The 27,966-nt window shown below is 51.3% G+C and overlaps 2 protein-coding genes across 2 annotated transcripts in view; both read right to left on the bottom strand.

Moving 5' to 3' along the window:
* Positions 1-75: 75 nt before the first annotated feature.
* On the bottom strand, positions 76-15,315 carry SASH3 (SAM and SH3 domain containing 3). The gene is made up of 8 exons (XM_025371666.1): positions 15,055-15,315; positions 7,116-7,211; positions 6,627-6,773; positions 4,185-4,326; positions 2,791-2,939; positions 2,433-2,642; positions 2,136-2,286; positions 76-1,632 (listed from the first exon to the last, which is right to left on the bottom strand). The coding sequence occupies exons 1-8, from the start codon at positions 15,109-15,111 to the stop codon at positions 1,442-1,444; spliced, it is 1,143 nt and encodes a 380-aa protein (XP_025227451.1). The 5' UTR covers positions 15,112-15,315; the 3' UTR covers positions 76-1,441.
* Positions 15,316-25,671: 10,356 nt separating this feature from the next.
* Positions 25,672-27,966, bottom strand: part of XPNPEP2 (X-prolyl aminopeptidase 2) — a 31,285-nt gene continuing 28,990 nt past the window's right edge. Inside the window, exons 20-21 of the mRNA XM_025372768.1 lie at positions 27,514-27,603; positions 25,672-26,915 (exon numbers count right to left, since the gene is read on the bottom strand). Coding sequence (XP_025228553.1) covers positions 26,721-26,915; positions 27,514-27,603 — 285 coding nt within the window. The 3' untranslated portion in view covers positions 25,672-26,720. The remainder of the gene's footprint in view (positions 26,916-27,513; positions 27,604-27,966) is intronic.

The following is a 27,966-nucleotide window of genomic DNA, read 5'->3' as shown; positions in this document are numbered from 1 at the left end:
GTCCAGCCTTGAAGGAGAACGGTCTGGCCCTCCCCACAACCCTCTCTCCATAGAAAAGATAACTGGAGACAGTAATTTAGTTCTACCCATGTTTATTGCTAACAGCTGGTCTCCTTCCACCCTCTCATATTTACACCCAACCCCTTCCCCAAAGCTAGCTTTTACCAAAGTTCCTGGTAGGAGGTCAAGAAGTGTGTCCACTTAGCCGGCAGTCCTAGATGTAGTGGACGCTGTTTGTCCCCAGGCCAGTTGGGCACCAGGGAAGGGCTACTCTGGGGATTCAGGGCACAGACTTGGTACCAGGGTCAAGGGAGGCCCCCACTCACAGATACTCTCCTTTCCTTCTGGGGCTCAGTGTACACCAAAACCTTCAGAAAGCAAAGTTGGAGTGGTGGACCCCCAATGTCAAGTTTAGTGCTCTCTTTGCTTGTGAGAACCCACACAAGTGGCCAACTCTGGACCCAGATCTGCAACTGGCTTCTGAGAGGCAATTCTGTCCTTGGAAGCCAGGTTTGACCATCTGCAATCAGCCCTGTGAGAAGTCTCATTTGAGGGGGCCAGGAATGGAAGGGGAGGGTGCATATCGTGTGAGGTATGGGCATTGTGTTAAGCTGGGGGAAGTTGCAGCTTGTCCTGAGTTACATGGGGAGGAATAAAGTGGGTGGGTAGGAGGAACCATTTCATCTGAAAGCTTGAGGCCCCTCTGGTCCCCTTGACAAACCCCACTGGTGTCCCAGGCCACAGGTAACAGGAGAATAGACATTTAATGTCACAGAATGTCAGAGCAGGCAAGGCCTTCGGTGATCATCCATTCTAACCCCAACCAGTCCTAAGCCTAGAAAGAGGAAGCCACTTGGTTCAAGTCTCATAGGATTTAGTGGCCAAATCTCTAAGAAAGCTAAGGAGAAGGAAAGTGGGAATGGTACTTGTGGATTTCTTCAGGCCTTATTTAGGGGAACTGGATTTACCCATGGTCACTTTGGGTTCTTCTAAATGGCCAGCTTCCCTAGGGTTTTTAGACTGACCTGAAACATTGACTTGGCCCCCTTTTCAGGAGCAGTGCGACAGGGGTAGGTGGTGTGGGGGTGAGGAGGATTTGGAGGCCTTGGCGGTGAGGGACATGGGCAGGGTCTCCCAGTGCCCCGCTTGCTGTGGCCATGGCTATGGCAGGGGAGCAGTTGGTGCCAAGAGGGACTGCGCTGTCAGTCGCTGGTGGAGGGTGGGGCTCAGGCAGGTGGGATGTGCCCTTGGGCGACTCCCCAACCACTCCAGCTGAGCCTGGAACCTGTAGGACCCTGGCCTGGCCTCTGCCTAAGTGTCCCTGGGGAAGCAGGGCCAGGCTCAGTGCCAGTCCTCAGGGCCTGGGCCACCACGGGAGGCTGAGCCCACTCCTGCAGCCTTTGCAGCTGGGGCCCAGCCTTGGGTTATTGCCACCGCCACCTCAAGGTGCCCCGGCCAGGGAGAGGCCCTGCAGCTGCTCCTCAGTGCCTGCCAGCTCTGCCTCATCGCGCCCGCTCTCCGAGCCCTCAAAGCAGCCTGAGTCGCGCGGGATGTCCACCTTGGGTTCCGACACTGTGTGTGCCACTGGCTCCTGGCTGCTCTCGGCGCCTTCTTCTGCCTCCTCGCTGCCAGCTGCCAGGGATGAGAGAGGGAGACAGAATATGGGGGTGGGGGGAGGGACCTTGGGAAATGCACCATAGGCGGTCTCTCCCTCTGGGCACCTGCCACCACCCTGCCCCTCTCCTCACTCCTTCCAGCTTAGAAGCCGGTAGTTGTTGTTTCCAGGCCAGCTCCGCAGTCCAGGAGCTCACACTTCTTTAGCACTAAGCTGGAGCCAGGCAGTGGGCTTGAATCCTGGCTCTGTTATTACTCGGCTTTGAGGCCTCAAGTAAGGCTTTGCGTTTTTTGGCCTTAAGGGTCCCCTTTGATCCAAAGTGGGTTGGGCCCAATCATCCCTACAACTCCTTTGTCCCATACACTTTCCCTGAAATCCTAATTCAAAGTGGAAAGTACCTTTCCACTGCAGAGCGGTCCTAGGGCAGAGCGTGGACAGAGGGCAGGGCCAGGGCAAGCCTCCCATCCCTGGAATGCTGGCGGGCACACACCCTCGCCAGGCTGCTCCTAAAGCCACTCACTGTCATAGTCCAGCAGCAGCTCGGCGGCCGTGAGCAGCTTGGCCCGGTGCTGCGGGTCCATGATGTTCAGCTCATTGAGGTGTGTTTCTCGCAGCTCTTTGAAGTCCTCTAGTGTCTGGTAGCCATTGAGCAGGAGGGTGGACGTGTGCTCCTGTGGGCAGAGGCAGGCCACCGGCACAGCTGCTTACCAGCCACCCCTGCCTAGATCCTCCCCAAATAACTGTCATTTCCTGGTCCCCATCCCTGGGTCAATTGTGTCTCCCTGATACTAGATACTAGTGAGGTCCAAGCTCAAACCTCCAGGCCGATGCGCTCCAGCAGCTCATGCAGGGTCTTAGGCTTGGGCCTCTTGCCCTTGCTCTGTCGGCGGCTGGGTCGGGCATGCCCCACGGCCTCCTCGGGCAGCACATCCACATAGATGAATTTGAAAGAGCCCACCTTGCCATTGAGTAGGCCCAGCCACGTGCCCACAGGTGGCTTTTCAATGATCTGGATCACATCTCCTTTCTGTTGGGGGAGAGGAGAGGAGAAGGGAGCAAGGGAGAGAGGAGATGGGGTCTTGGCCTCCGCTGACACTCTCATAGTCTGGTTCAGTCCAGCTTCCTTTTTGGGCGCAGCCTGCCAGGCTCCAGAGAAGCCCGGATGCTGACCTTACCTGCAGTTTCAGCGAGTCGTGGTCATAGGGGCTGGGAGTGAAGTCGGTGTGGACTCGTGCTCGGCCACAGAAGGGCCCTGTGTACTGGGGGGCAGGTGGTTCCTCCCCGAAGCTGCCAGAACCTGGGCTGGGGCTGCAGAGCTCACTGCCTGCAGGAGATGGGGCAGGGAGGAGGCTCACCTTTGTCCTAGGACAGCTGAGACAGTGCCTAGCAGGTGCCTTCCAGGGGGTCTGCCTGGAAATCCCAAAGGTATACACTGGGAAGGCAGCTGGGCTCTGGCAAGCTTTACACTGCAGAAGGGATTCTGAGCCACCCCCTTGGCTACCCACCAGGAGCATGGCTTCACCTCTGGGCCCTTGGACATGAAAAGAATTGGCAACAGGAGGAGAAATGGCTCACTGACCACAGAATGGGCAAATTAGGAGAGCCTCTAGAGACCAACTGGGCCAACACCCCAGTGAACAGACGAGGAAATCTGAGGTCACACAGACCAAGTGAACTGCTCAAGGCTTCTCATTTTGTAATTGGCAGCACTGAGTCCATTAGACTCCATGTTCCCTGCCTCCCACTCCAATGCTCCCTGCACCTAGGAAGTTACCCCCTGCATTCATATTTGACTTTCCTTGCTTAATAACTCAATGTTTAGTTACAATGTCACATAGAAACTCAGTTGGGCTCCTTCTCCCTGGGAAGGACAGAATAGTGGGCATTTTGAATGATTTTCAGTGGGGGGCAGGGAAGTGTCTGTGGAGCCAGAGAAAGCAGGAAACTTGGAGTGGACCTGAGGGGCAAGAAAGGCAGTGCTGAATGGGGCTACAGAACCCAAAGCCCCTGCCTGGAGGAGTTCCCTGCTGGCACCTCTTGTCCTGCCCCATGGACTTCTAGAAGATGCCAGGTGATGCCCTGAGCCCAGCAACTATGGTCTAGGGTCAAGAGGCTGACTCTTCACAGCTGGAGACCTCATACGCCCACCCCGGCCTGGGGCATCAGAGGCCCAGAGAGCTGTAGCCTCTAGCTCCCCTTGGAAGGGTGGGGACAGGCTGGTCCAAGAGGGTGACTGAGAGTCTTCCTCTGCCCGTGGGCCTCTCCAGGGCCTGGGGATAGCAAGTGGAAGTTCCTCTATGGTACATCTGAGTTCAAGACTGGGTCACCTTGGGCAAGTCACTTAACCTCCCTAAGATTCCGTTTCCACATCAATAAAGCAAAGATAACAGTACTGGCCCCATGAGGTTGTTGAGAAGATTTAATATGAAGAGGGCTGAGAATGTTCCCAGCAGGCAAAGAGTAAGCATTCATTTCTGTTAGCCCCTTCCCAGACAGAGTGCCACCAGCACGGCTGTAACCCAGTCCTTTCCTCCAGATTCGGCAGGTGTCCCCCGCGTCCCCTACTCACCTGTTGATGCCTGGCGGCTGAGCACCGGAAGTTCACACTCCTCTTGCTCAGAAAAGGCCAGTGCCATCTTCTCAGGGCCAGGGCTGTCCAGGCTGTAGTCTGGAGATGTCGGGGAGGCAGAGCCCTCCTCCAGAGTGTCTCCCTGCAGGGAGGGTAGGCGGGAAGCTTTAAGGAGCCTTGCTGGGGTGCGCATGAAGCTGAGGAAATGGGCCTGGGCTTGGTGAAGAGCTGGGGGTTGGCTCAAACCCCAGCTCTGCCACTTACAGGCTGAATGGCACTCTCTGAGTTCTAGTCTCCCCTTTTGTGAAAATGAGAGTGATAGTCCTTACCCTGGCTACCTCGCAGAAACAGGTTCGACCAGGGCACCATGTGGATGTGCTTTTGTCAGCCTCAAGTGGCGATGTACATACAGAAAAGACCACAGTGGCACAACCTGGACTCAGCCATTGCTACCGCACAACTGGGCAGACAATGGCGCTGGAGAGGAAAATACTTTTGCCTGTGCTTCTGTGTACCAGGCCTGCCTGCCATTTCATTGAATCCTTACAGTGACACTTGAAGGTAAGTGGTATTGTTGGTCTGAGTTTGCAAATGAGGAGTAAGGCCCAAGGGTTACTTACTCCTCATTTGTAAACTCAGGCCAAGGGAATTCAGGTTCAAGTCCCAAGGGAACCCACAACCAAGTCGGCCAGACTCCAGAGCTCCCCCCACCTCACCACACTTCAGTGAGGTGATAACTGTTTAACAGCTGGCCCCGATGAGTTGCCAATTCCTGTGTTGTAAACACTCCCCACCACGGCCAATGTCAAGCTACCGTTTTGACATCACTGGATGTGTTGTCTGAAATGAGGGCGAGGCTATTTCCACCATGAAGATGCTATGGATGCAAGTAACCTCAGCAGCACTGATAAGAGTAAAAGGTAGCACAAGAATTAGGAAGTGATAAGTTTTGAAGACTTACTGTATTACCTTTGTTCTTTTTTACAACACTATTTATTTATTTATTTATTTAGAGACAGAGTCTCGCTATGTTGCCCAGGCTGGACTCTCACTGGGCTCAAGCAATCATCTTGCCTCGTCCTCCCGAGTAGCTGGGATTATAGGTGTACACCACAATGCCCAGTGTACCTTTCAAAAAATATATAATTTACCAAATTGTAAGTTTCTTTAATTTGATTTTTAATAATGGTTGTGTTTAACAACTGTCTTGCAAAATTTTTGACAGTTTGACCAACTGCTCTAAGCCCATTATGAGCCAACTCCAGCACACCACTGCCTCAGTGGCTCCTTTTAGAGCCATGGCACCCCAGACCCACTGTGTGATTTAAGCTACTTGGATCATGCCTGCCCCACAGCTGTCTGTGCCAACTTTCCTCCCTGGGCTGAAGCCAACCTTCGCTGTTTTCTCTCTTTTTTTGAGATGGAGTTTTGCTATTGTCACCCAGACTGGAGTGCAATTGCGTGATCTTGGCTCACTGAAACCTCTGCCTCCCAGGTTCAAGCAATTCTCCTGCCTTACCCTCCCATCTGGGATTGCAGGCCCCCACCACCACACCTGGCTAATATATATATATATATATATATATATATGGTATTTTTAGTAGAGACGGGGTTTTGCCATTTTGGCCAGACTGGTCTCGAACTCCTGACCTTAGGTGATCCACCCGCCTTGGCCTCCCAAAGTGCTGGGATTACAGGTGTGAGCCACCGCGCCCAATCTGTTTTCTCTTATAGGGATTCTGTGAGAGAAAATAGGCCTTCCCAACCCCAGGGGCTAGTTCCAAAGCAAAGCTTTGAGGTGGATGGATTGCCTCAGGCCATCTCATCTTTCTTCAAGCTGCCGCTGTCCCAGGCCCGCCTCCTCAAGAAACATCCCAGACTTTTCTTTCTTTCTTTCTTTCTTTTTTTTTTTTTTGAGACAGAGTCTTGCTTTTTTGCCCAGGCTGGAGTGCAGTGACCCGATCTTGGCTTACTGTAACCTCTGCCTCCTGGGTTCAAGTGATTCTCCTGCCTCAGTCTCCGAGTAGCTGGAATTACAGACATGCGCCACCATGCCTGGCTAATTTTTGTATTTTTAGTAGAAATGGGGTTTTGCCATGTTGGCCAGGTTGGTCTCGAACTCCTGTCCTCAAGTGATCAGCCCCAGCCTCCCAAAGTGCTGGGATTATAGGCATGAGCCACCACACCCAGCCCTGTTGCCCAGACTTTCATCCCTTCTCAAACTCCACCCCTTCCGCCGCCAGCCTCCTGCACCCTCAAGATGGTGCCTGGCTGCCTGTCTGTGGCTACGAGTGAGTTTCCTCTCCCATGTGACCTTCCTTCTTGCATCAAATAGGGCCTTCGGGCCTGAGTAGTGGCTATTGAGGTGGTCATGCTCACATTCTGCCAGAGCGGTCCCCAGGCCCCCATGGGCTCCCCCTCCCCTGCATCCCCAGGCCTCACCATCTCTTCTGACAGGGCCTTCACCATCATCTTGCCCATCTTCCTGTTCATGGTTCGGGAAATCACTGCCCTCCACTTCTTCCCCAGCTTTTTGCCACTCTTCCCAGCATCCTCTGGGGTGGGGACACCTGAGTCATCTTCTGGAATCTGTGACAACAAAAGAGGCGATCCAGGGACCCTGGTGGTCCTGCCTGGGTCCGGGACTTGAGGCACAAGAGGTCTTGGGGTCACAGCAGAAGCTGGAGGGGGTGGAACTGTGAGACCTCCATCCCTTCCCCTCTTAGCCCCAGCCATGTCCTTAGCCCTATAAATTTGTAAATAGTTTGCTATTTAATTTGTAATTGAAAGGAATGCCGGGGAGTGCTTGGTGTGGGGAGAGGTGGACCCTCTCCCCAACAATTCTATCTCCTCTTCACCTTCCTCCCTCCCACCCCCACTCCCCCACCCAGGGCCTGCAGCCAGGTCCCCCAAGGACACCCTGAAACTCACGTTATCATCCAGATTAAACTCCTTCTCGCTCACCACGGGGGAGCTGGGTTTGGATTTGGCAAAATCCTTGAAGCTGCTGGAGCGCTGAAGGGAGAGCTGGAAAAAGCGTGGGTATTGCAATCAGTGGGCTAAATGGCTGCCTGATGGCCCACATACTTGCCTCCCCCCATCACGCAATACCCACAGCCCAGAGCTGGCAGAGCCACATTGCCCCGAGAGCCCCAGGCTAGTGGGTGAAGCACCTTGATGTTCTTGGGGCTACCTGGTTTCATCCCATTCTTCACTCCAGCCCTGGCCACAGACCAAGCTCCTGACCTCAAGAGCTTCACACCTCAATCGGGCCTCAGACTTAGCCTGAAATTCCACCAATTCCTCAAGTTTGGTCCCCAGAATCCTGGAGTTAAAGACTACATGAGTCAGGGTAAATGTGTATCTACTACTAGAGACATACCTCAGCATTCACAAGCACATCGCCTGGTGTGTAACTGAGCAAATCCCTCCCAAAACCCGTGGCTCTGGCCTCCATGTCCTGGGTGTGTTCTGAGCCAGGTCCCCAGTCACAGTGATAGGAACAAACACACTGGTGTCTCTAGCCTGATGAATTTGTGTCCTAATAAGAGCAAGACAATCCGACTAGAAGCCAGCAAGACCTGGCATGACACTTTCTGGAAAACCACAGTAGAGGCTTACTCACAGGAGGGGCCCACAGATTTAGGACATAAGTGATTGGGGCTAATTTGGTAGAAGGCACCATTTTCTCTTTATTCTCAGCTTTTAATCTTAGCCACTAATGTGATGAGCTGGCAACTGTGACGTTTGCCAGTGTTTGGACTTTTAGGTATGGCCTATTATTGTTTGTGGTTTGTGTTGATGAGATGGTTTTCAGGATATGAGTTTTTTTTTTTGTTTTTTTGTTTTTTGTTTTTTTTTTGACAGAATCTCACTCTGTTGCCCAGGCTGGAATGCAGTGGTGCAATCTTGGCTCACTGCAACCTCTGCCTCCTGGGTTCAAGCAATTCTCCTGCCTCAGCCTCCCAAGTAGCTGGGATTACAGGCATGAGCCACCATGCCCAGCTAATTTATTTTTATTTATTCTTATTTTTAGTAGAGACGGGGTTTCACCATGTTGCACAGGTTGGTCTTGAACTCCTGACCTCAGGTGATCCGCCTGCCTTGGCCTCCCAAAGTGCTGGGATTGCAGGTGTGAGCCACCGCGCCCGGCTGAGCTTTCTTAAATATATATGCGAGCACATGCAAGGTAGCAGCCAGAAACCAGGACAAGGCAGGCAAGGGGGACAGGCCCTCGACACAAGAAGTTAAGGCTGAGCCTATATCAAGATAAACAGTCGAGCCCAGAAGATACACACAGGAACCAGGGTTCACAGATGGCCAGACAGATAGAGTGGGATAGACTGCAGACACCCGAGATAAGGGCTTGAGGAACTGAAGCCCCAAACCCACACAATGTTGAAGGTTTCACATCCTCTTTCCTACTAAAGGGGTTGTGTGTGTCCAGTGACAAACTCCCAGGGCAGGGGCACTATCACCTGCCCCCCACCAACACACACACAAATAATTGGCCCCAACTCCTGGGGACTGCAGTGTGGCAGCTTAGCACTCTTGATGGGTCTTGACCAAAGCCAAGTCAGCAATTGGGGGTCAGGGGTCACACATTCCTAAAAGTCACAGCGAGGTAGTTGATGAAAAACTAGGTCAGTGGTCAGGCCAAGCAGACGCTAGCACGACTGGGGCCTGATGGGTGGGGTGCCTGCAGCCTCAGTCAGAAAGCCTCTTCTGTGTTGCCCTGGGGAGCTGAAAAGGGGGCCATAGGTGGGTGTGAGGGGGAAGCATGACCACAGGGTGACCACTCTGGTTCACCTGCATCTCCTCCATCTTCCTTTCTTGGTTGTCCCCTTCCACTATTCTTTTCTCTTTTTCTCCCTTTCTTTCCCCTTCTCTCCTCCACCTTCCATTTATTTCCTCCTCTTGTATGGCTAGGATGCAGCTGCCTGGATAACTTCCTCCTCTTAGTATGGAAAAGAGGGAACGGAGAGAGGGTGGGCATCGGGCTGGCCTGGGCCCAAGGAGGGCAGGCTAGGCTGCTATTTATAGGCTGATGGGGCCTATTGTGGCCTTCTCTCCACCAACCCTCAGCCTGATCTGCAGACCAGGAGGCTAAGAGTCGCCCCCGAAACCCTAGGGACTGGTGAGGCTGGAAAGCAAGCAGGAGGGCAGGCATGGGGCCGGAAGTTGGCTTTGTTGGGGAAGAGTAAACTCACCGCCTGCCTGCCCTCTAATTGCAGCTCTTTCCCAAGGCCTTTTCCTGTCATTAATCTGCAGTCTGGGGGCTGGGAGGAGAGGCCTTTGGCTCCCAGGCCCTTGTGCGAGGGTCCCTCTGTCTCAGTTTTAGTCCAAAGCGGGAGGAGATAATCACAAAGGACTATAGAGATGGTGCTGGGTCTTGGGCCCAGTTGAACACTCTCAGCCCAGGGAGATGGAAAGGATGAACACATGTTCTTTGGGTGATAGAGTTTCAGGGCCCGCCAGGGTGGCATTTTGCCAAGCCTACCTCCAACCTCAGGGACAGCCCCAAATATCTTGACCGCCTTTCAGGGAGAGGTGACCCCCACTCAGGGTTGAGTTGAAATTCTTGAGCCTGGCTGGCTTTTCTGCTGGCTTCCCTTTGGGGTGAGGACTTCCTGGGAGTCATGCCTGACGGAGGAGGTGGTACCATACACTGTTGGCCCCCTTTTCACTTCATGGCTCAGGGGAATGTGTGGGCCTCTTGGAAAGAGCTACATTTCAAATGTATATTACATTTGAAATCTACTAAATATATTGTTGAGTATACATGTGTTGTATTGTATATTACATTTGAAATATGCATTATTGAGTATATATGTATTGTATTGTATATTACATTTGAAATATATATTTAAATATATATTGAGTATATATATGTGTTGTATTATATATTACATTTGAAATATATATTGTATATATATGTGTTATATTGTATATTACATTTGAAATATATATTGTTGAGTATATATGTATTGTATTGCATATTACATTTGAAATATACATTTAGTATGCTTCAAATATATATTTAGTATATTTCAAACGTAATATACAACACATTTGAAATGTAGGGCCACCAAAGAGTATATATACACCATATGATTCCCCGTGTATAATTATAGTTCAAAGCCTGGCAGAACTCACCTATGCTGTTGTAAGTCAGGATAGTGATTACTGTGGGAGAAAGGGGGCATGTAGTGACTGGCAGGGGCATGAGGGAAGCTTTCTCAGAAGTTCAACTCTGGGATGTGTGACCTCCAGCAAGTTATCGAACCTCTCTGAAGCCCACTTCACATCAGGGCAAGTGTTCCCATCTTGGTTCTGCCACTGACTGTGTAAACTGGGTATGTTTCTTAACTTCTCTAGGTTTCTGTTTCCTCATTAGTGGAATGAAGACAAAAGCACTGACCTCATCTGGCTGTTGTGAGGATGAAATAAGCGAGTACGCATACAGTGCTTGGAACATTGTCTGACACAGCAGTCCCTTGTGGAATGTCAGTTTATGCTTACTCTTTCCTACAACCTACCTCCAGCCTCTTACCCTGGGCATTTCCCCACCCGGAATACTCTGCCCTTCTCTCTGTCAGCTGTAGTTTCTCCCCCTTCCAATGTAAGTGGAAAACCCGCAAATGCCCATCACCTGTAGAATGGATAAATTAATTGTGGCAGAGTCACACAAAAGAATAGTACCCAGGACGGAGATAGAAAGGTTCCCAACAGTATGGATGAGTGTCACAAACATATGGTTGAGTAAAGGGGCCGGCCACCAAAGAGTATATATACATGATATGGTTCCCCCTGTAAGTTCAAAGCCTGGCAGAGCTCACCTGTGCTGTTGGAAGTCAGGAGAGCAGTTGCCCTGGGGGAAAGGGGGCGTGTAGTAACTGGCAGGGGCATGAGGGAAGATTCTAGACTTCTGAGAGTGTTGTTTCTTGATCTAACTGCTGTCTACATGGGGATGTTCACATTACAGAAACTCATTCGGTGGAGCAATTATGATTTATCCACTTCTCTGTATGGATATTATACTTCTATAGAAAGATTTTTCAATTCCAGCTTAAAAGGCAACATCCATGCAGAAACTATGCCCTGATCAATCTCTCAGAAGTCCACACCACCCCAGCCAGCAACCTCTTCCCTCACTTCCTGAGCAAACTTGGCTTTCCCCAGTGGTCTCCTGAGCCACTCCCTCTGCTCCTTCAGGGTACCAGGCATATACTGAGCACCCTGTGAGCTCTAGGCCCCGCCTCTGTATGTGTGAGAATCCAGCAATGAGGGTCTAAACACCTCCCGCATGCCCGGCATCCTGCCAAGCATTTCATGTGTGCCAGCTCACTCCAGCCTCATTGCAGCTCTGCATCATATTCACACCTCAAAGCAGAGGAGACCAAGATGCGAAATGAAGTGCCCTAGGCAGGGTGGCGCAGCTGGTCTCAGGAAGAGCAAGCATCCAAACCCAAGTCTGTGACTCTGAAAGCCCAAGTATGTTGCTGTGCTCGTGCTACCTCAGAGGTCATGCTGTTGCTCTGCCCCACCAGTGTAGAAGTTAGCAGTGGATTGAGAATAGTGGTGATGGCATGCAGGTGGTTTTTGAACAGAGCTCCAAGGAAAGCAGGTGGGAGTGCAGAGGGGGAAGGGCTCAGGCGGGGCTTCGTGGAGGAGGTGCATTTGAGCTGGGCCATGCAGGGGAGTTAGGATTTCTCCAGGTGGAGCTCGGAAGGGTTTGAACAAGAATGAAAGTTTGAGATGTTGAGCTCATGGTGATGGGATGGTGGGTGGTGGAGTAGAAAAGGCTGTGGAAGGCTCTTGCCAGCCAGGCCAGGGGCATGTATCCTGTGGGCAGTGAAAATACAAAGGGCCACTGAAATACAAAGTGCATGCTGGCGGGGTGGTGGTGGGGGGGGGAGGGTTATACTAGAGGTGTGCTGTAGGAAGGGAGAAAGCAGGGATGTGGTAGAGTAGGAGCATCCTTAGGGGAAGCAAGTCCAGGAAAAATCCCTCTCCACTGCCTATACCCCAACACTGGCCTTTGGGTGAAATCTGATCAAAGGGCTCACAGAGCAAAAACTTGAAGGAAGTGAAAGTCTCCAAAGGGCAGCTAAGAGGTCTGTCTCCCAACCCTGGGGCCTCTCCAATCCTTCATGATCCATGGGAGGAGCCGTGTCCTAGCCCTACCCTTCTAGAGGGCCCGCACCCTCCTCTACTTTGCTGGCTGGAAGGTCACTCATTCCACAACTATCTGGGTCTGCCCCACGGAGCTCTCCTGCTGATAGGTTGAATCTTTTATGCTCATCAGACTCTTCCAGCGCCTTTGAGATCAACAGGGGGACAAGAGAGTGGAGAAAGAAGGGGTCAAGACTCTGGAGTCAGACAAATCTTGGCTTGGATCCCTGCTCGGCAGCTTCCCAGCTGTGTGACCTTCATCAAGTTGCTTCACCTCTGTGAGCCTCAGGTGTCAAATAGGGATAATGACAATATCTGCCCCTACCTCACCAGGTTGTCGTGGGGAGTGAACAAACTTAGAGATGCACAGCACCATACCTGGCATCCGATGAGCCCTCACTCTGTGGTGGCTCTTGGTACTATTAAGTCTTCTGTTCTCTGCGCCAGCACTGGGGGCATGGCTCATTCTTCTTTGCAGTGTCTCCCTATCCCCACCCATGCCTACAGCAGGCACCCCCTTGTGTGCACGTGCACACATGCGACAGGGTACTCTCACATCTATTCTTTTGGGTGATCTGTACAGCCTCTTGAGGGGGGCAGATTAGGAGTTATCCCCCTTTTCAGAGGCGAGGAAACTGAGGCCCAAAGAAAGTCAATGAGCTGTCCAAGGTCCTGGTAGGATTCCAGCTCAGCTTTCTTGCCCCCGTCTGGCACATTCTCCATTGGCAGCCCCAAGAGGAGAAGCAGGGGCAGGAGAGAGAGGCCTCTCTTGCCTTTGTGCTTTCCTCTCCACCACGTCATCTCAGCCTCTGAGAGGAAGGGACTAGCAGTGATGGAGCCAGTCCACTGCCTCTGGGCCTGGGGAAGATGCTCTGTACCTTCTGGAAGCTTGGGTTTTTGGGTGGCATTTCCACAGTCTGGGGCTAGCAGAGTGTGTGGAGGCAAGCTCATTCCAGCTCTGGAGGCTGGCACCAGCTCTGGCAGAGTTTGAGGTGGGGTTTGCCTGGACTACCCTCCCCAAAAGGACCCCTTAAAGGACATGGGCTTCAGAGAGCCCCATGGGCCTTGCTTCTCCTGGGAGAGACCTGGGGAAATCCCAGGGACCCACCTGCCTGCTGAACACAGAATTTGGGTAATTGAAGCTGGGAAAGAAAAAGGGGACTTCTGGCTTTGTGTGCCCCTAGGTACGTCCTCCTGATGTGGCACGGGGTCCCAGTGTCAAAGTGTAAGCTCTTTCTCACACTTTCCTCCAGCTCACTGCCCCTGTGGTGTGGTTTGAGGCCTAGCAGTGTCTATAGAGCAGTCTCTGTTTCCCACCCCCACCAGTCAGAGAGCAAGGGGAAGTGACCCTGCTCGCTTAGGAGTGGCAACCAATGGCAGGCCTGCTGGGCCTAGTGCTGTGCAGGGTTTGGACGGGGATGACAGAGCCCGTGTGAAGATTCATGAACCTCCCCCCTCCCCCGCCCACCACCACTGCAACCTTAGAGAAGCAGCTGGGGTGGGGAGAATACAGCCGGAAGTGGCAGCCACCCCAGGACCTGAGAGCTGGGGCAGGATGCACACCCCAGTGCCCTGAGTCTCAGTCTTTCAGCTGCCTTGGTTTCCATCTCTGAGCTGCTCCCCTGACAAAGGGGATCCACCATAGGGCACCTGGGCTGAGCTCCAGGGAAAACTGGCGAGGGACAGCCTGGGCCTCTTGGACCTAATTCAGGCCTGCTTTGGGACTGTCCTAGCATCCCACTGGATGTGTAGGATATACTTGCTGACTGTCTGGGAGAATTCTTCAATCGAATTAAAGAATTAGGTCTAGAAATCCTCAAACCCAAACAAAGAAATCTGGAAATCTTCAAATTCAACCACGAAATCCTAGATCTGGCAGAGTCTTCAAGGAATCTTCCAGTCCAGTGTCTGTCCCAGGAGGATGAACACCTCAGCTATCCATGACAGCTGTTTTTCCTCCTGGTCTTTAAAATCCCCCCTCCTCAGCCTTCACTCCTACTCACCACCTCAACTTCATTTCTCATTCCCCACCCAGGAAGAACCTGTATGCCCCCTGCATTCCACTGCACTTCCGGACGCCTTTTCCCCCAAGACTGGAATGGCCTCAGGCCCCATCTCCAGGTTGGCTCCATCTCTGGTGGGGCCTGGGAGCTACCACAGAGCTGAGCCAAGTGGGCAGGGTCTGGGCCATGGCCAAAGTGGAGGAGGGGGTAGCGGTCCTGTGAGCATCATGGCTCCAAGCTGGGCAGCCCAGTGGGGCCCTTTGAGTGAGATGGCTCCTGAGAGGCCGTGGCCGGGGCAGAAGTGGTGGCAGGACCAGCGTAGAGGGGAAAGAATTAAGTACAGGCTTAGGGTTCAGCTTGAGCATTGTATTTTGTCATTCTCAAATTCTAGTCTAAGATTCTGGCCCATAATTTTAGATCTTTTTTCCGATCCTTCTAGGGTTGAATTGCATGACTCTAGACTTCTAAGGATCTATTCTGTAACTCTTTTGCTCCAGAATTTTAAACATCTCTTCTGTACTTCTGTTACTCTTGTAACCTTTGGGTCCCTGTCCCGTTGCCCTCTAGGTGAGTGGCCCTCACCTATAGACTCAACATATGGCCTTTGGCTCTTCCCACTTCCAAGAGTCTTGGAGGGGATGGGTCGAGAAAGCAGAGCAAAGGAAGATGTGAGTTCCCAAAATGCTCCTCACCTTTTTCTTCTGAGTGGGCTCCTTCTCACTGGCATTGGAGGGCTTGCGGCGCAGCATGGTCCTCCACCCTGGGAGACTCCGTCCCTGCTCTCCTAGGTGTCAAGATGCAGAGGCCTCTTGCTCAGCCTTGCCAGTACTGCCTGGGGACACGGCATGAACCGAGCCTTCAGCTGACACTCTGACTGCTGCAGTGGCAGCTTGGGGGTGCGGGCCATGGACACCCGGCAGCAGCAGCATACAGGAAGCCCTGACACGTGACCTACTCTTACAGCAATCGCAGCCCCTGCCGGCCCCTAGGGAGGAAGGAAGTCCAAGCTTCAGTCTCCAGAGATTCTGATGCAGACGGCTCTTGGGTTGAACAGTCAGAGAAAGTCCCTACCTTGTTGTCTCATGTCAATCATCATCAGTCCTTCTGCTCCATCCTCCCAGAGGTGGACAATCAACTCGACATTATATGGCGTACCCAAGCCCTTTATCTCACTGACCAGAATCCAGAAACCAGAAGTTGGATCATCTGCCTGTTGGATCAATGCTCCTGGTCAACTCACATCTGCAAGGTCGTCACTGCCATCACTACCACTACCATCACCCCTGTGACCATTACCACTGCTACCATCACTCCTGTCAATAGCCATCACCATACAGCCATCACCCCTACAGCCATCAGACCTGCAGCCATCCCCGCTGCCATCAGCACATCTATAGCCATAGTCACTACGGTAATCACCTCTACAGTTGACATCCCTCAGCCATCACCTCTACAGTCATCACCATTGCTGCTATCACCCTTCCAGCCGTCATCCTTACAGCTGACACCCTTCCGGACATTACAACCAACCACACCCATGATCCTCTCACCCCTATAACCATCGTCCCTACAGTCATTGCTCCTACAACAATCATCACATCCATGCAGTCATCAGCCCTGCAGCCACCACTCCTACAGCCATCAGCACACCTAAAGCCATCATCACTAGAGCAGTCACCCCTCCAGTCAATACCCTCAGCCAGCGTGAGTATATTTATCACCGCCACAGCTGAAAAGCACTTGAGCCAACTCCACGCCTCTAGCAAGTATCCTATTCAACAGGCATTTATCAAACACCTATGCAGTATATTCACTTTGTGAGCTATCTGTGGCAGATTTTAATAACTTTAATAACTTTCTGCTATTACAGAAGCAATTTGTATTTGTGATACAATTTCACAAACACATAAACAAAAAAAATTTCAAAATTTCCCGTCATTGTCCTCTATACTGTTTTAAGCATCTATCTACTCTCTGTCTATACACATTTTTTTTCTTTTTACAAAAATCATACTGCTCAGAAAACAGATAATTGATTTGGGGAGAAGGGGAGGGGAGAGAAGGGAAGGGAGAGATCACACAGGGTAACAGGAAGCTTTTAGGAGTGATGACTATGTTCACTGTCTTGACTGTGGTGGTGATTTCATGGGGGAATACACATGTCAAAACATATCAAATTGTATACTTCAAATGTGTGCAGTTTATTTAGCTCCATTTATACCTCAATAAAGCTGTTTAAATTTTTTTTTTAATTAAAAGGGTCATAATTCACACTATTGGTGTCTGCTTTTCACACTAAGCACAATATCTTTTTTTTTTTTTTTTTTTTCCGAGATGGGGTCTCTCACTCTGTCTCCCAGGCTGGAGTGCAGTGGTGTGATCTCGGCTCACTGTAACCTCTGCCTCCCGAGTTCAAGCGATTCTCGTGCCTCTGCCTCCCAAGTATCTGGGACTATAGGTGCGCACCACCCTGGCTACTTTTTGTATTCTTTGTAGAGACGGGGTTTCACCATGTTGCCCAGGCTGGCCTCAAACTCCTGGTCTCAAGTGACCTCTTTGCCTCATCCTCCCGAAGTGCTGGGATTACAGGCATGAGCCACTGCGCCCAGCTGAACACAGTATCAAGATTGTCTCATGCTATGAAATATTCTTCAACTACATGATTTATAACGGCTGCGGAACATCCCATTGTGTGGATGTGCCATGCTTATTTCACCAAGCCCCTGCTGATGAACTTGGGTTGGCTTAGATTTTTAAATTATCCATTGAACATACTTATGATAAATATTCACATCCATAGTTTTTTCTTTGGGGGAAATGCCCAGAAGAGAAATTGCTGGGGTCAAAGGTATGCACATTTTTAAGGCTTTCGAGTCTGTGGTACTTGTGAAATCCTGGGCTGGTCCACCCCTGCTCCCAAGATGTTCTTGTGACTTCCTCCTTGATTCTGCTTTATGCCCTCTGACCATCCAACCTTCAGGGTGAGCTCAGGGAAGATAAGATCTTTCTTCCCTAAGCTGTAACCATACATTCTTTGGCCTACTCAGCCTGCCAGGCAGACTCATGAAAAGATTCCACACCCCAGATCTCCTCCCCACTGGCCTGTGTTTTCCACCCTGAAAGTCCCTCCCAGGCGGCCCAGGGGCACCAGCAAGCCTTTTTGGTATATGCAGTAGACTGGCAGCTGTGTAGGGAACCCATCGGGCCTTTGGGGCTCTGCGTGACCAGGGGCAGGAGGGCAGCCCCAGAGGGTTCTGGGATTGGAGACACCACTGTAGTGGCCCGGGGCACCTGGAGCCAGAGCTGTGAGGGAGGAAGCAGGTCGCAGAATCTTCCGGGCCTGCGCAGCGGCTGCGTCCCTGGCCGCCTCGCAGGATGTGCCCGCTTCCTGTTTGCTCAGCGCCAGCAGCGACCGAAGATCACACACTAACCGCAGAACCTTCAAAGGCGGCCAGCAAACCAGGGCACAGGGCTGGGGAGGCTTGGGAAAAGGCAGCGAGGGGGAGGTGAGGGTGCCTCGGAGAGAAATACAGAAAGGTGACCAGCTCCCAGGACAGAAGGGAGCAAGCGTTTTCAACGGCTTCCTTCTTTCTCCTTTTCAGATCTGTCTCCTCTGATCAGCAACACTTCTTCCCCGCCACTTGGGGACCGGAGCCAGTGGAGGTGGAGTGTCCAGGACCCCCCCATTGGGACTTGCCTTCCCCCAGCTTTTCTCTTCCAACAGATTGCCTTGGCTGAATCCCAATAGGCCAGGTCCTTGCTGCCTAATGACCCTTAAACACGTGTTTAATAGATTTTCCCTTCTGGGGAACATATTTGCATTTCACAGGTTATGTTGTTTGAGGTACACAGAGCCCTCAGCTAAGGAAGTGATACGAGTCAGTAGTTCAGGGAACAAGGTCATCTTAAACTTGATAATGGGCCAGCAGGCAGGACCTAGGAACTTGCTGTGGGCACAGCCTTGTGCTAGACCCCAGGAGGAGGTACAAAATAAATAGCCATCAGGGCCCCTCGTACCTGGGAGCTGACATCCTAGGTGGTGTGGCAAGCTTACATTTGCCCAGCACTTGTTCTTTACCAAGTACTACATTAAGCACTTGACAGATGTTTAATCCTACCACAACCCCGGGAGGCAAGTAGTTTAGTATAAAGATGCACCCAGAAGTATAGATTTGGGGCAGAAGAACCTTGATTTAGTGCCAATACTGCAGGATTGCAGGGTGTGCATGTGTGTGTGTGTGTTTTGGGATTCCACTGATAGTGAAATCAACCTGAACCCTCAGAGGGTGGATGTAGCACTACCAAAGACACAAAGGTCATCGTAGGCCACATTCAGATAAAGCAGCTCCCATACCAGCACACTCCAAGTATTTTTAATTTTAATTTTAATTTTAATTTAATTTTATTTTGAGAGTCTCACTCTGTCGCCCAGGCTGGAGTGCAGTGACATCTCGGCTCACTGCAACCTTCACCTCCCAGGTTCATGCCATTCTCCTGCCTCAGCCTCCCGGGTAGCTGAGACTACAGGCGCATGCCACCATGCCCGGCTAATTTTTTGTATTTTTAGTAGAGATGGGGTTTCACCATGTTAGCCAGGATGGTCTTGATCTCCTGACCTCGTGATCTGCCCACCTTGGCCTCCCAAAGTGCTGGGATTACAGGTGTGAGCCACTACACACGGCCAAGAAATTCTTATTTAGTAGATGATCACGAGTGGGATATTTGGGGCAGGTGGGATCCAGAGCATGCACAAAAGCGTCTCTCACTCTCTGAATGGATATATTTCTGATTTGAGACAGTAAGAGTTTGGATAGTGAGAGATACCTATATCTGGAAAAACCTCCACAAAGATTCTTTAAGTTGTAATTAATTAATTTGAGATAGGGTCTCCCTTTGTTGCCCAGGCTGGAATGCAGTGGTGTGGTCACAACTCGCTGCAGCCTCAAACTCCTGGGGCTCATGATCCTCCCACCTTAGCCTTCCGGGTAGTTGGGACTACAGCCACATGCCACCATTCCTGAGTTTTTGTTTGTTTGTTTGTTTGTTTGTTTTTTGCCTGTGTTGCCCAGGCTGATCTCGAACTCCTGGCCTCAAGTGATCCTCCTGCCTCTGCCTCCCAAAGTGCTGCAATTACAGGTGTGAACCACTGCACCTGGCCCCCAAAGATTCTTAATTCCACTCCCCCACCATCCCCACATCTAGCTGAAAATTATTATACTTCATGGCAAGCAGTGGGCTTTACAACAACCTGGTAAGTCAGGCACTATTGTTATCCCCATTTTCCAGGGAGGAAGCCGAGGCCCAGAGGAGTTAAGTGAATTGCCCACACAGCTAGTAAGCAGTAGATCCCAGTGTTAAATGCAGGTCAGGTCTTGGCCAGGGCCCACACTACTAACCAGTCAGCTGAAGTGCCTCTGATGCAGAGTTCCTGAACGGGGAGGTGAGATAATTATGGAGCTTGCAGCCTTCTCTTGGCACCTGATGCTGGTTTGGGTACCACACTAGGTGCCACAGAGCCACCTTGAAGCAGGCCCAGAGGGGAGTGAACAGGAAGGGGAGGATATCTGGAAGTCGCATCACGTGTGCAAAGCTGTAATAGCTAGGGTCGATTAAGTGGGGGTGAAGTATAGGGAAGTCGTTGTCAACGTGTGAAGTACTAAACTCCTGTCACATTTAGCCTAGGTGATTGGGGTGGGGAAGCAAGTGGTATGAATGATGGGGAACAGATAAATGCAAGGTTTTAGTTTATTCCAAGGAAGGAATTTTGACTATTCAGATGGCACTAGTTCAGCTCTAGTAAGTAATGATCTCTCCATCTCTTGAAATATTCAAGCAGGCCGGGCATAGTGGCTCATGCCTGTAATCTCAGCACTTTGGGAAGCCCAGGTGAGTGGATAACCTGAGGTCAGGAGTTTGAGACCCACCTGACTAACATGGTGAAACCCGTCTCTACTAAAAATACAAAAATTAGCCGGGCATGGTGGCACATGCCTGTAATCCCAGCTACTTGGGAGGCTGAGGCAGGAGAATCGCTTGAATCTGAGAGGTGGAGGTTGCTGTGAGCCCAGATCACACCACTGCACTCCAGCCTGGGCAACAAGAGTGAAACTCCATCTCAAACAAACAAAAACAAAAACAAAAGCAAAACAAAACAAAACAAAACAAAAAAAAAAAAAAGAAAGGAAGAAAGGAAAAGAAAAAGAAAAAAGAAAGAAAGAAAGAAAAGAAAAAAGAAAAAGAAATATCCAAACAGAGGCCACATAGTTTCTTGAAAATACTTGGACATTTCCAAGGTGAAGCCCATTTTAGTAGCCCGGCCCATTAGCAAATTTAATGGTGGTCATTTTAGGCAGGGAGGGCAGAAAGAGCAAAACTGCAGGAGGGAGAAGGCGGGCAGAGGAAAGCAAGGAGACAAGGGCAGGAGACTCTTCCACCCATTCCTCATGCCCACATACAACACACACAGAGTGGGCAGCTGATGGCAGGGGCTGATGGGAGGGGAGGGAAAGACAGTGATCTTTGGAACTCTGAACTCGTGATAAGGTCTTGGTTTTAAAACAAAACCAAAAACACCTGCTGGTAGCTCTGTCAAGTACCATTAGAAGAGGAGGCTGGACTTTGGTGCTCAGATTAAAACACACTCATGACTCACTGGTGTGGGGGGCACTTTCTATGGGGGACAAGTAAGTGCTGGGCTACTCTGCATAAATCTCTGTCCCAAGGTTACACGGACAAATGTCTCTGATCAGTGGGCCCCTGCCCCATGGGGACAATTGTCCAGGGCTCCAGGGAAGAGGAGGAGCAGAACACCTCTCAGAAATGGAGTCAGGTTGTCCTGACTGGATTCAGATTGTTGTATGGTCAGCTATTGGCTGCATAACCTTGGGCAAGTGATGTCACCTGCAATGAGCCTTAGTGAAGAGGGTAACAGTGATAATGTATAATGTGGGCCTTTCCTGTGGGTGTGACTAGGGTTACTACTCAGGTGACATGCATAGAGGGAGTGCTCTTAGCCCAGTGCCCAGCTAGTAGAAAGTGCTGGGTACCTGGTGAGTGACTCCACATCAGTTCACTTCAGGCTCCACCTGGAGTTTCTCCCCTTGCTAAATACAGGAAGACCTTGGTGACTGTTTGGAGCTGCTGCCTTCTCCCTTGGTGTCCCCTTGGAACCTTCTTCTTCTTCTTCTTTTTTTTTTTTTTGAGACAGAGTCTCACTCTGTGGCCCCAGGCTCGAGTGTAGTGGCAAGATCTCGGCTCACTGCAACCTCCACCTCCTGGATTCAAGCAATTCTCCTGTCTCAGCCTCCCAAGTAGCTGGGATTACAGGCGTCTGCCACCACGCCCAGCTAATTTTTGTATTTTTAGTAGAGACAGGGTTTCACCATGTTGCCGACCATGTTGCCAGACCAAGCTGGTCTTGAACCCCTGACCTCAGGTGATCCACCCTCCTCGGCCTCCTAAAGAGCTGGGATTATAGGCGTGAGCCACCGCGCCCGGCCTGGCACCTGCTTCTATGTCTCTTGTGGTCCGCATCCGAATCTCTGCCAAATGACCCTGTGGCCCATATCCTATGTCTCCACCTTGTCAAGGGCACATCCCTCAGCCCAAGTTGTTCTAGAACAAAAGAGGTGTGACAAACAAGAGGGCCTGAAGCTGCCTGGAACCCTCTGGGAGAGAAACCAGCTTTTCAGCTTCGTGGCCTTGCCACGGACCACTGGGGCTTTCTCAACCACCCATCCTACCCGACTTAAGCTGCTTGCTCAGTTCCTGTTTCACAAAGAAATAAGGAAGTGAAGAGATGGGCCGGCCTCTGGGCAAAGGCTAGCTGGGTAGGGGTTTGGGGAGCACCTCCCCATCCTGGCTGTGACGAGCCATGAGGGGCAGGAACGGACAAGGAGGAAACAATTGCTACTGAATCTTTCACATTTCTTTTTTTTTTTGGTGCCAAGAGTGCCCAACCACTGATTTGAGGAAGCAGCCAGTGAGTTGGTAAAATTCACTGCTGACGTGGTTTAGCTGGCTGAAGAGTAGCCAGCCCAGCCCCTTCTGAGGTCCCAACTCACACACAGCTGGAACCAGTTGACTGGCAAATGAGCAAAGGTTGACTTAGTTATTTAAAAAAATGAACTGTTAAGTGATTCACACCTGTAATCCCAGCACTTTGGGAGGCCAAGGTGGGAGGATCGCTTGAGGCCAGAAATTTGAGACCAGCCTAGGCAACATAGAGAGACACCATATCTACAAAATAAAAATTAAAAAAAAAATTAATCGGGCATGGTGGTGCATGCCTGTAGTCCTAGCTACTTAGGAGACTGAGGTGGGACGAGCGCTTGAGCCCAGGAGTTCAAGGTTATAGTGAGCTATGATGGCGCCATTGCACTCCAGCTTGGGTGACAGAGCAAGACCCTCTCTCTAAAAATAAAAAACAAAAAAACAAAAGGACGATTTGTGTATGTACGTATCTACCTATCATCTTACCTATGCACTTTTCTATTCGGATTTGAAGCTTGAAGGAACGTAGCTCAACACTACCATCACCATTGTTGTCATAGCTGTGTGACCTCCAACAGGTCTCCTTGGGTCTCAGTGGGTCATTAGAGGCAGTAAGGGAGTGACAGAAGCACACACTGAAAGCAAGAGCGGAGCCATTGAAGAGCTGAGTCAGTATGCTGCGATTTAGTCCTTGCTCTGGCCCCAACGGACTGTGTGACCTTGGGCAAGTCCCTTCCTCTTCCTGGGTTGCTGTTGAAGTTTCCCCATCTGTACACTGAAAGGACTGCACCAGGGTTGTGTGTGTGTGTGTGTGTGTGTGTGTGTGTGTGTGTGTGTGTGTTTGGTCATGGAGCTCCTATTCAGGATTGGCTCTGGAATTTTGGGGGCCTTGTGCAAAATGAAAATGCCCGGTGCCCCTTGCTTAAAATTATCGAGAATTTTGAGACACTGACAGGCGAGCATTAAACCAAGCATGGGGCCCTTCTAAGCACAAAAAGGGAATGCACAGGTCCTACACCCGTGAAGCTGGCCCTGCAACTACTTCAAGTACAATTTTATGGGAAGCCCATCAGGGCTACTTCGTGCAGCAGCTGTTTTCCTCGACAGCCCCTGTGGTGTTTCTGAGGCATCTCAGGCTCCTGGGAGCATAGTTGGAGAGACATAAACTAGATGTTTGCTCCAGAGCCTTTCTAGTTTCGACTATTTATATATAAAACTTGGATCCCAGACCTTTTTCTTACCTACCTGCAAAGTTGAAGCTGAGTTGAACTCGTGCTGGGCAAATAACAGCAATATCATTTCTTGTCTGTGTGGCTTCCTGGTTTAGAGTGCTGCCACATCCGGGTCTCATGAGCTTCTCACTGTAACCTCACCAAGAAGGCAGTATGGGAGATTCCAGAAGGGATAACTGAAGACCAGAGAGAAGTGACTTGCCCAAGGCCACACAGCTGGCACAAGTGGGACTCAAATCCCAGAATCTTAACTCCTAGGAAAAGGGGCTTTTCCACATGGCCCACTCCCCAGGCAATCAGCAGGCGAGGAGAGGTTTGCTAAGCCCCATTCTCCAACATTAAAACAAAGTACTAGAGCCCAAGGGGACAGTTCCTAATGATCTTTCATTCCTAACGATGTCACAAGAGTCCCTGTGTATCAGCCCTGGTGTATGTGCCCTGAATGTTTTCCTGCCTGACCTAGAGTTAACCCCTTAAAGCAGGAATGGTCAAGGCTGGCCATCTGGGTCCCAGGGGAGGGAGGAGCTGGGGTGACTGTGAGCCCTCGTTCCAGCCACGTTCCAGGGCTGGGTTCTTCCTCCCAGAATGGTAAGCTGGAAGGGGCAGTTAAGGGGAATCAGAGATGAGGTGGAGTCCTGGGTCTCGCACTGAGGAAAAAAGCACATGAGCTGCCTCGGGCCAAAAGGCCTGTGTGAGGGTGTTGGTCAGGTGCCTGGTCTTGCCACCCATGACCTGCCAGAACCCCAGGAGCAAGTGTCAGCGTACAAAGGGAAAGGTCTGGCAGGGTCTGGGGAGGCATTATGGTGTGGATCTGCTTCTCACCAGCGGTGTGATCCTGCTTGAGCCTCAGTTTTCCCATCAGTAAAATGATGAAAGCCATACCACTCGCCCTTTACTTTATTATTATTATTTTTTGAGACGGAGTCTTGCTCTGTTGCGCAGGCTGGAGTGCAGAGGCACGATCTCAGTTCACTGCAACCTCCGCCTCCTGGGTTCAAACGATTCTCCTGCATCAGCCTCCCGAGCACCTCGGACTATAGGTGTGTGCCACCACGCCCAGCTAATTTTTGTATTTTTAGTAGAGACGGGGTTTCGCCGTGTTGCCCAGGCTGCTCTCGAAATCCTGGCCTCATGTGATCCTCCCATTTCAGCCTCCCAAAGTGCTGTGATTACAGGAGTGAGCCACCACACCTGGCCAGGACTCGCCCTTTCTTGAGAGTGGATTCTAGAGTCCTCTGACTGGTTTAAATCTGGCTTTTTTCATTTACCTAATGAAAAAAGTGACTTAGAGCCACTCTCTATGGGCCTCACTGAGTTCCCTCACTTGTAAAATGGGAATAAGTAAAGGCCCTTCTCAGAGGTTGTGAGGATTAAATGAGAAGATGCATGGAAAGCTTCTTGCATGGTGGCACATAAACACTCAGTAAATGGTAGCCATGATCATGATGATGGTGATGATGATGAAGGTGATGATGACTTTAATTCTATTAGTAGTCCCTGTCTGTGTGGGGTTAGCAGGTGAGGGAGCAAATGACTTAGCAAACAGAGGCTCATCTTTGGGTACTCAGTAAGGCTTGGTCAGGGCTGGGGCCTCTGGATGCAAGCATTGGTGATGGTAACCATCACAGGTCACCCTCACCCTCAGCAGACTAGGCCTGATGGTTCCAGGCCAGGAGACTTTTCTGCCTGGTGCCTTTGCCTGGCACCCTGCACCCAGAACCTTGGGTCTTTCCTTCCACCAACTGTGCGCTGCTTGGCAAAGGTGCTAGCCCCAACTTTTCTGGACTACATTTGACAAGTTTACCAGTGTAGGGCTCCTTTCTCTCCCCTCCACAAGGTTACAATACCTTTTTAGCACAGGCTGGAGGTTGGCTGATTGGGCGTGGTGTGCACGTGCATCTGTGCACATGCGCACACATACTCACATGCATGCCCCCACACACACTCTCAAGCCCACGTGCTCCCCTGCTGAGCTTCTAGGAGCCTCATGTCCCCACCCCCACTGCACCCTCTCTTCTTCCTCCCCCACCACAAAAGCCACAGGTGACAGCAGTCTCTGGCAACACAGCAGACACAAGGCAAAACCCAGAGGCAAGTGTCTTTGTTAGACTGTTTTAAACGTCTTAGCAGGATGTGGACCCAGGTGGCTAACGGCCAATTTGGCCGGAGCAAATTCTTCTCACCACAGTGGGTTCAGAGAATGAGGAGAGGGCTGGGAGGTGGGCTCAGGGACTCTGCATGATGCTGAAGGGTGAAAGAGCTGGAGTGCCGGTTCATCTGGCCCCATCAGCTCTCAACCAAATGTATGTGTCCTTGGGCAAAACCCATCCCCTGTCTGAAGCTCAGTTTTCCTGTCTGTAAAATGGAGAAACCAGATACTGTCCACACAAGGTGAAGGGGCATCCAAGAATGTGGGAGGATTTAACAGCATTGTAGCTGTGGCTGCACTTTGGAAAGTTCAAAGGGCTCCTTGAATGCCAGGGAAGTCTAGAATAGTGATGCACTCCGGCTGCCCAAGTTTGTTTTCCAACCTCTGGTAGGGTCATATTCCAGAGTGCCTCGCCGCATTCCCTCCTACTCCACAGCCAAATTCCTGTGGCTTAACTCCCTCTGCCGTTACTTGGCATAGAGCCCACCCAGGGTTTAGGAATGATGGGTTCACATGTGGGGGGTTGCTGTTTCATGCCCTGACTGGGTGGGAAAAGCTCTGGCTATACCCAACAGGTGGTGATAGGTTTGGACTCTCCTGGGACCATGGCACCCTGGGGTGGTAGGGGCATTGCTCTCTTGGGGTTTTGTTTGGCGGGAGGGGAGCAGCTGTAGCAATCTGTGTTAGGTTATAGGTTAGGCCTACTGAGATCACAGGAGAGAAGAGACCAGCTGGCTCTCCTATCTCGGGGCCTGGGGTTAGGAGCCCAGGGTGTACTATACAACCCCGGGGTGCAGGGAGGTATCGTCTGGGGCCAAGAAGCCCTGTGTTCCTGGGGCCTGGTCTTGGAGAAGGAGGATGAATGCAAAGGTTTCCAGGTGATGGGCCAGCAGGGACCCTTGGGGTATGTTCGGTGCAGGGTGAGGGCATCTAAGCAAGGGAGCCCCCCATCTAGATGGAGGGTTACCAGGGTAGTCTGGAGCCTCTAGACACTCCAGCCGAGGATGGCAAGAGTGGAGACCACTAACACAGAGGCCCAGGAGGCGGTGTCCGGGGCCCTGGCGGCCAGGGGCTCTGTGTGCTGTTGAAGCCACTTGAACTCCTCCAGCAGCTGGCGCCTCTGCAGCTCTGGACCCACCTTCTCCCGGATGGTCTGGTAGTACCGATTCAGGTACTGGAGCTGCGAAGGATAGAAGGGGTGAGAGCCTCTCCAAGCCAAGCTGCCAAGAGGTGAAGTCTTGGTGACACCCAATCCCCTACTGTGGTACTCCAGCTGTCACCATGGTCCAGATTGCCACAGGTCCCCCACCATCATCAGGACTCAGGAATTCTCTGGGGCTTTCCAGAGGCAGTTCCCCTCGGTGGCTGTTTCATGTCATGGTGATGTTCATGGGCGGTGGGGTGGGTAGATTTCAGGCCCGGTAATGGGAGTAAGCTGGGCAGGCATTCTTATCCTCCGCTTACAAAATAGGAGACTGAGGCGAAAGAATGGAAGGGATCACTTATAGTTCCAGGCCTTGTAGTGGCTGAGCTCAGAGGCCCAATCTCAGACCCCTCCAGTTATTCACTACCTGGGGTTGGGCAGGCTGGTCTGACTGGAAAGTTCTAGAAGCTCTGGGGTCTCTGATGAGCTGGGGAGGAATGCCCTAGTGTGTGTCTGCAGGTGCCACCAGTGTGGACCCTCCTGGGGGAGGTGAAGGGACAGAGGATGTGGTGGCAGGTAGCAGAGGCAGGAAAGGCCCAGGGTCAGGGAGAAGGCAATGCTGAGGGGCACTCACATGCTCAGGAGACAGCAGGCTGACATCGATGAGGTTCCGGTCATAGGGCACAAATGATACCACTTCAAAGGTCAGGTAGCTCCCTGGGTACTGGGAGTCCACAAGAGAAGGCAGGTAAGCAGGACAGTGAGGGAGGAGGAGGAGCTGGGCTGAAGGGAAGGAGGGAGCACTCCACCCAGAGGACACAGGGAGCTGGGCTTCATCAACCCTGGACACTCTGGGTAGATCTGAGCCTTCTAGAGTCCCTTCTCTTCGCCAGCCCCCTTGTCTGCCACTTAGTGCTCCACCTTTGGTGCTTCCCTCCTGATTCTGGAAATTTAGACTTGAAGTACGCACATCAACAGCACTTAGGGAGCATGATAAATATGCAGATTTCAGGGCCCACCTCCCAAACCTACTGGAGGCAGTATCCTTAGGGCAGGGCCCAGAAATCTAAATTTCAATTATTTTATT

The sequence above is a fragment of the Theropithecus gelada genome, chromosome X (assembly GCF_003255815.1).
Source record: "Theropithecus gelada isolate Dixy chromosome X, Tgel_1.0, whole genome shotgun sequence".
Lineage (NCBI taxonomy): Eukaryota > Metazoa > Chordata > Mammalia > Primates > Cercopithecidae > Theropithecus > Theropithecus gelada.
The sequence above is the reverse complement of the archived record's forward strand: the minus strand, read 5'-3'. Positions and strand labels throughout refer to the sequence as shown.

Excerpts from the sequence above, each read along its gene's own strand:
- SASH3 (XM_025371666.1), bottom strand. The coding sequence starts at position 15,111 with ATGCTGCGCCGCAAGCCCTCCAATGCCAGTGAGAAGGAGCCCACTCAG. Across the intron at positions 2,940-4,184 it reads CAGCCGCCAGGCATCAACAG|GCAGTGAGCTCTGCAGCCCC; the intron begins GTGAGTAGGGGA and ends CATCTCCTGCAG. Across the intron at positions 1,633-2,135 it reads GCTGCTGCTGGACTATGACA|CTGGCAGCGAGGAGGCAGAA; the intron begins GTGAGTGGCTTT and ends CATCCCTGGCAG.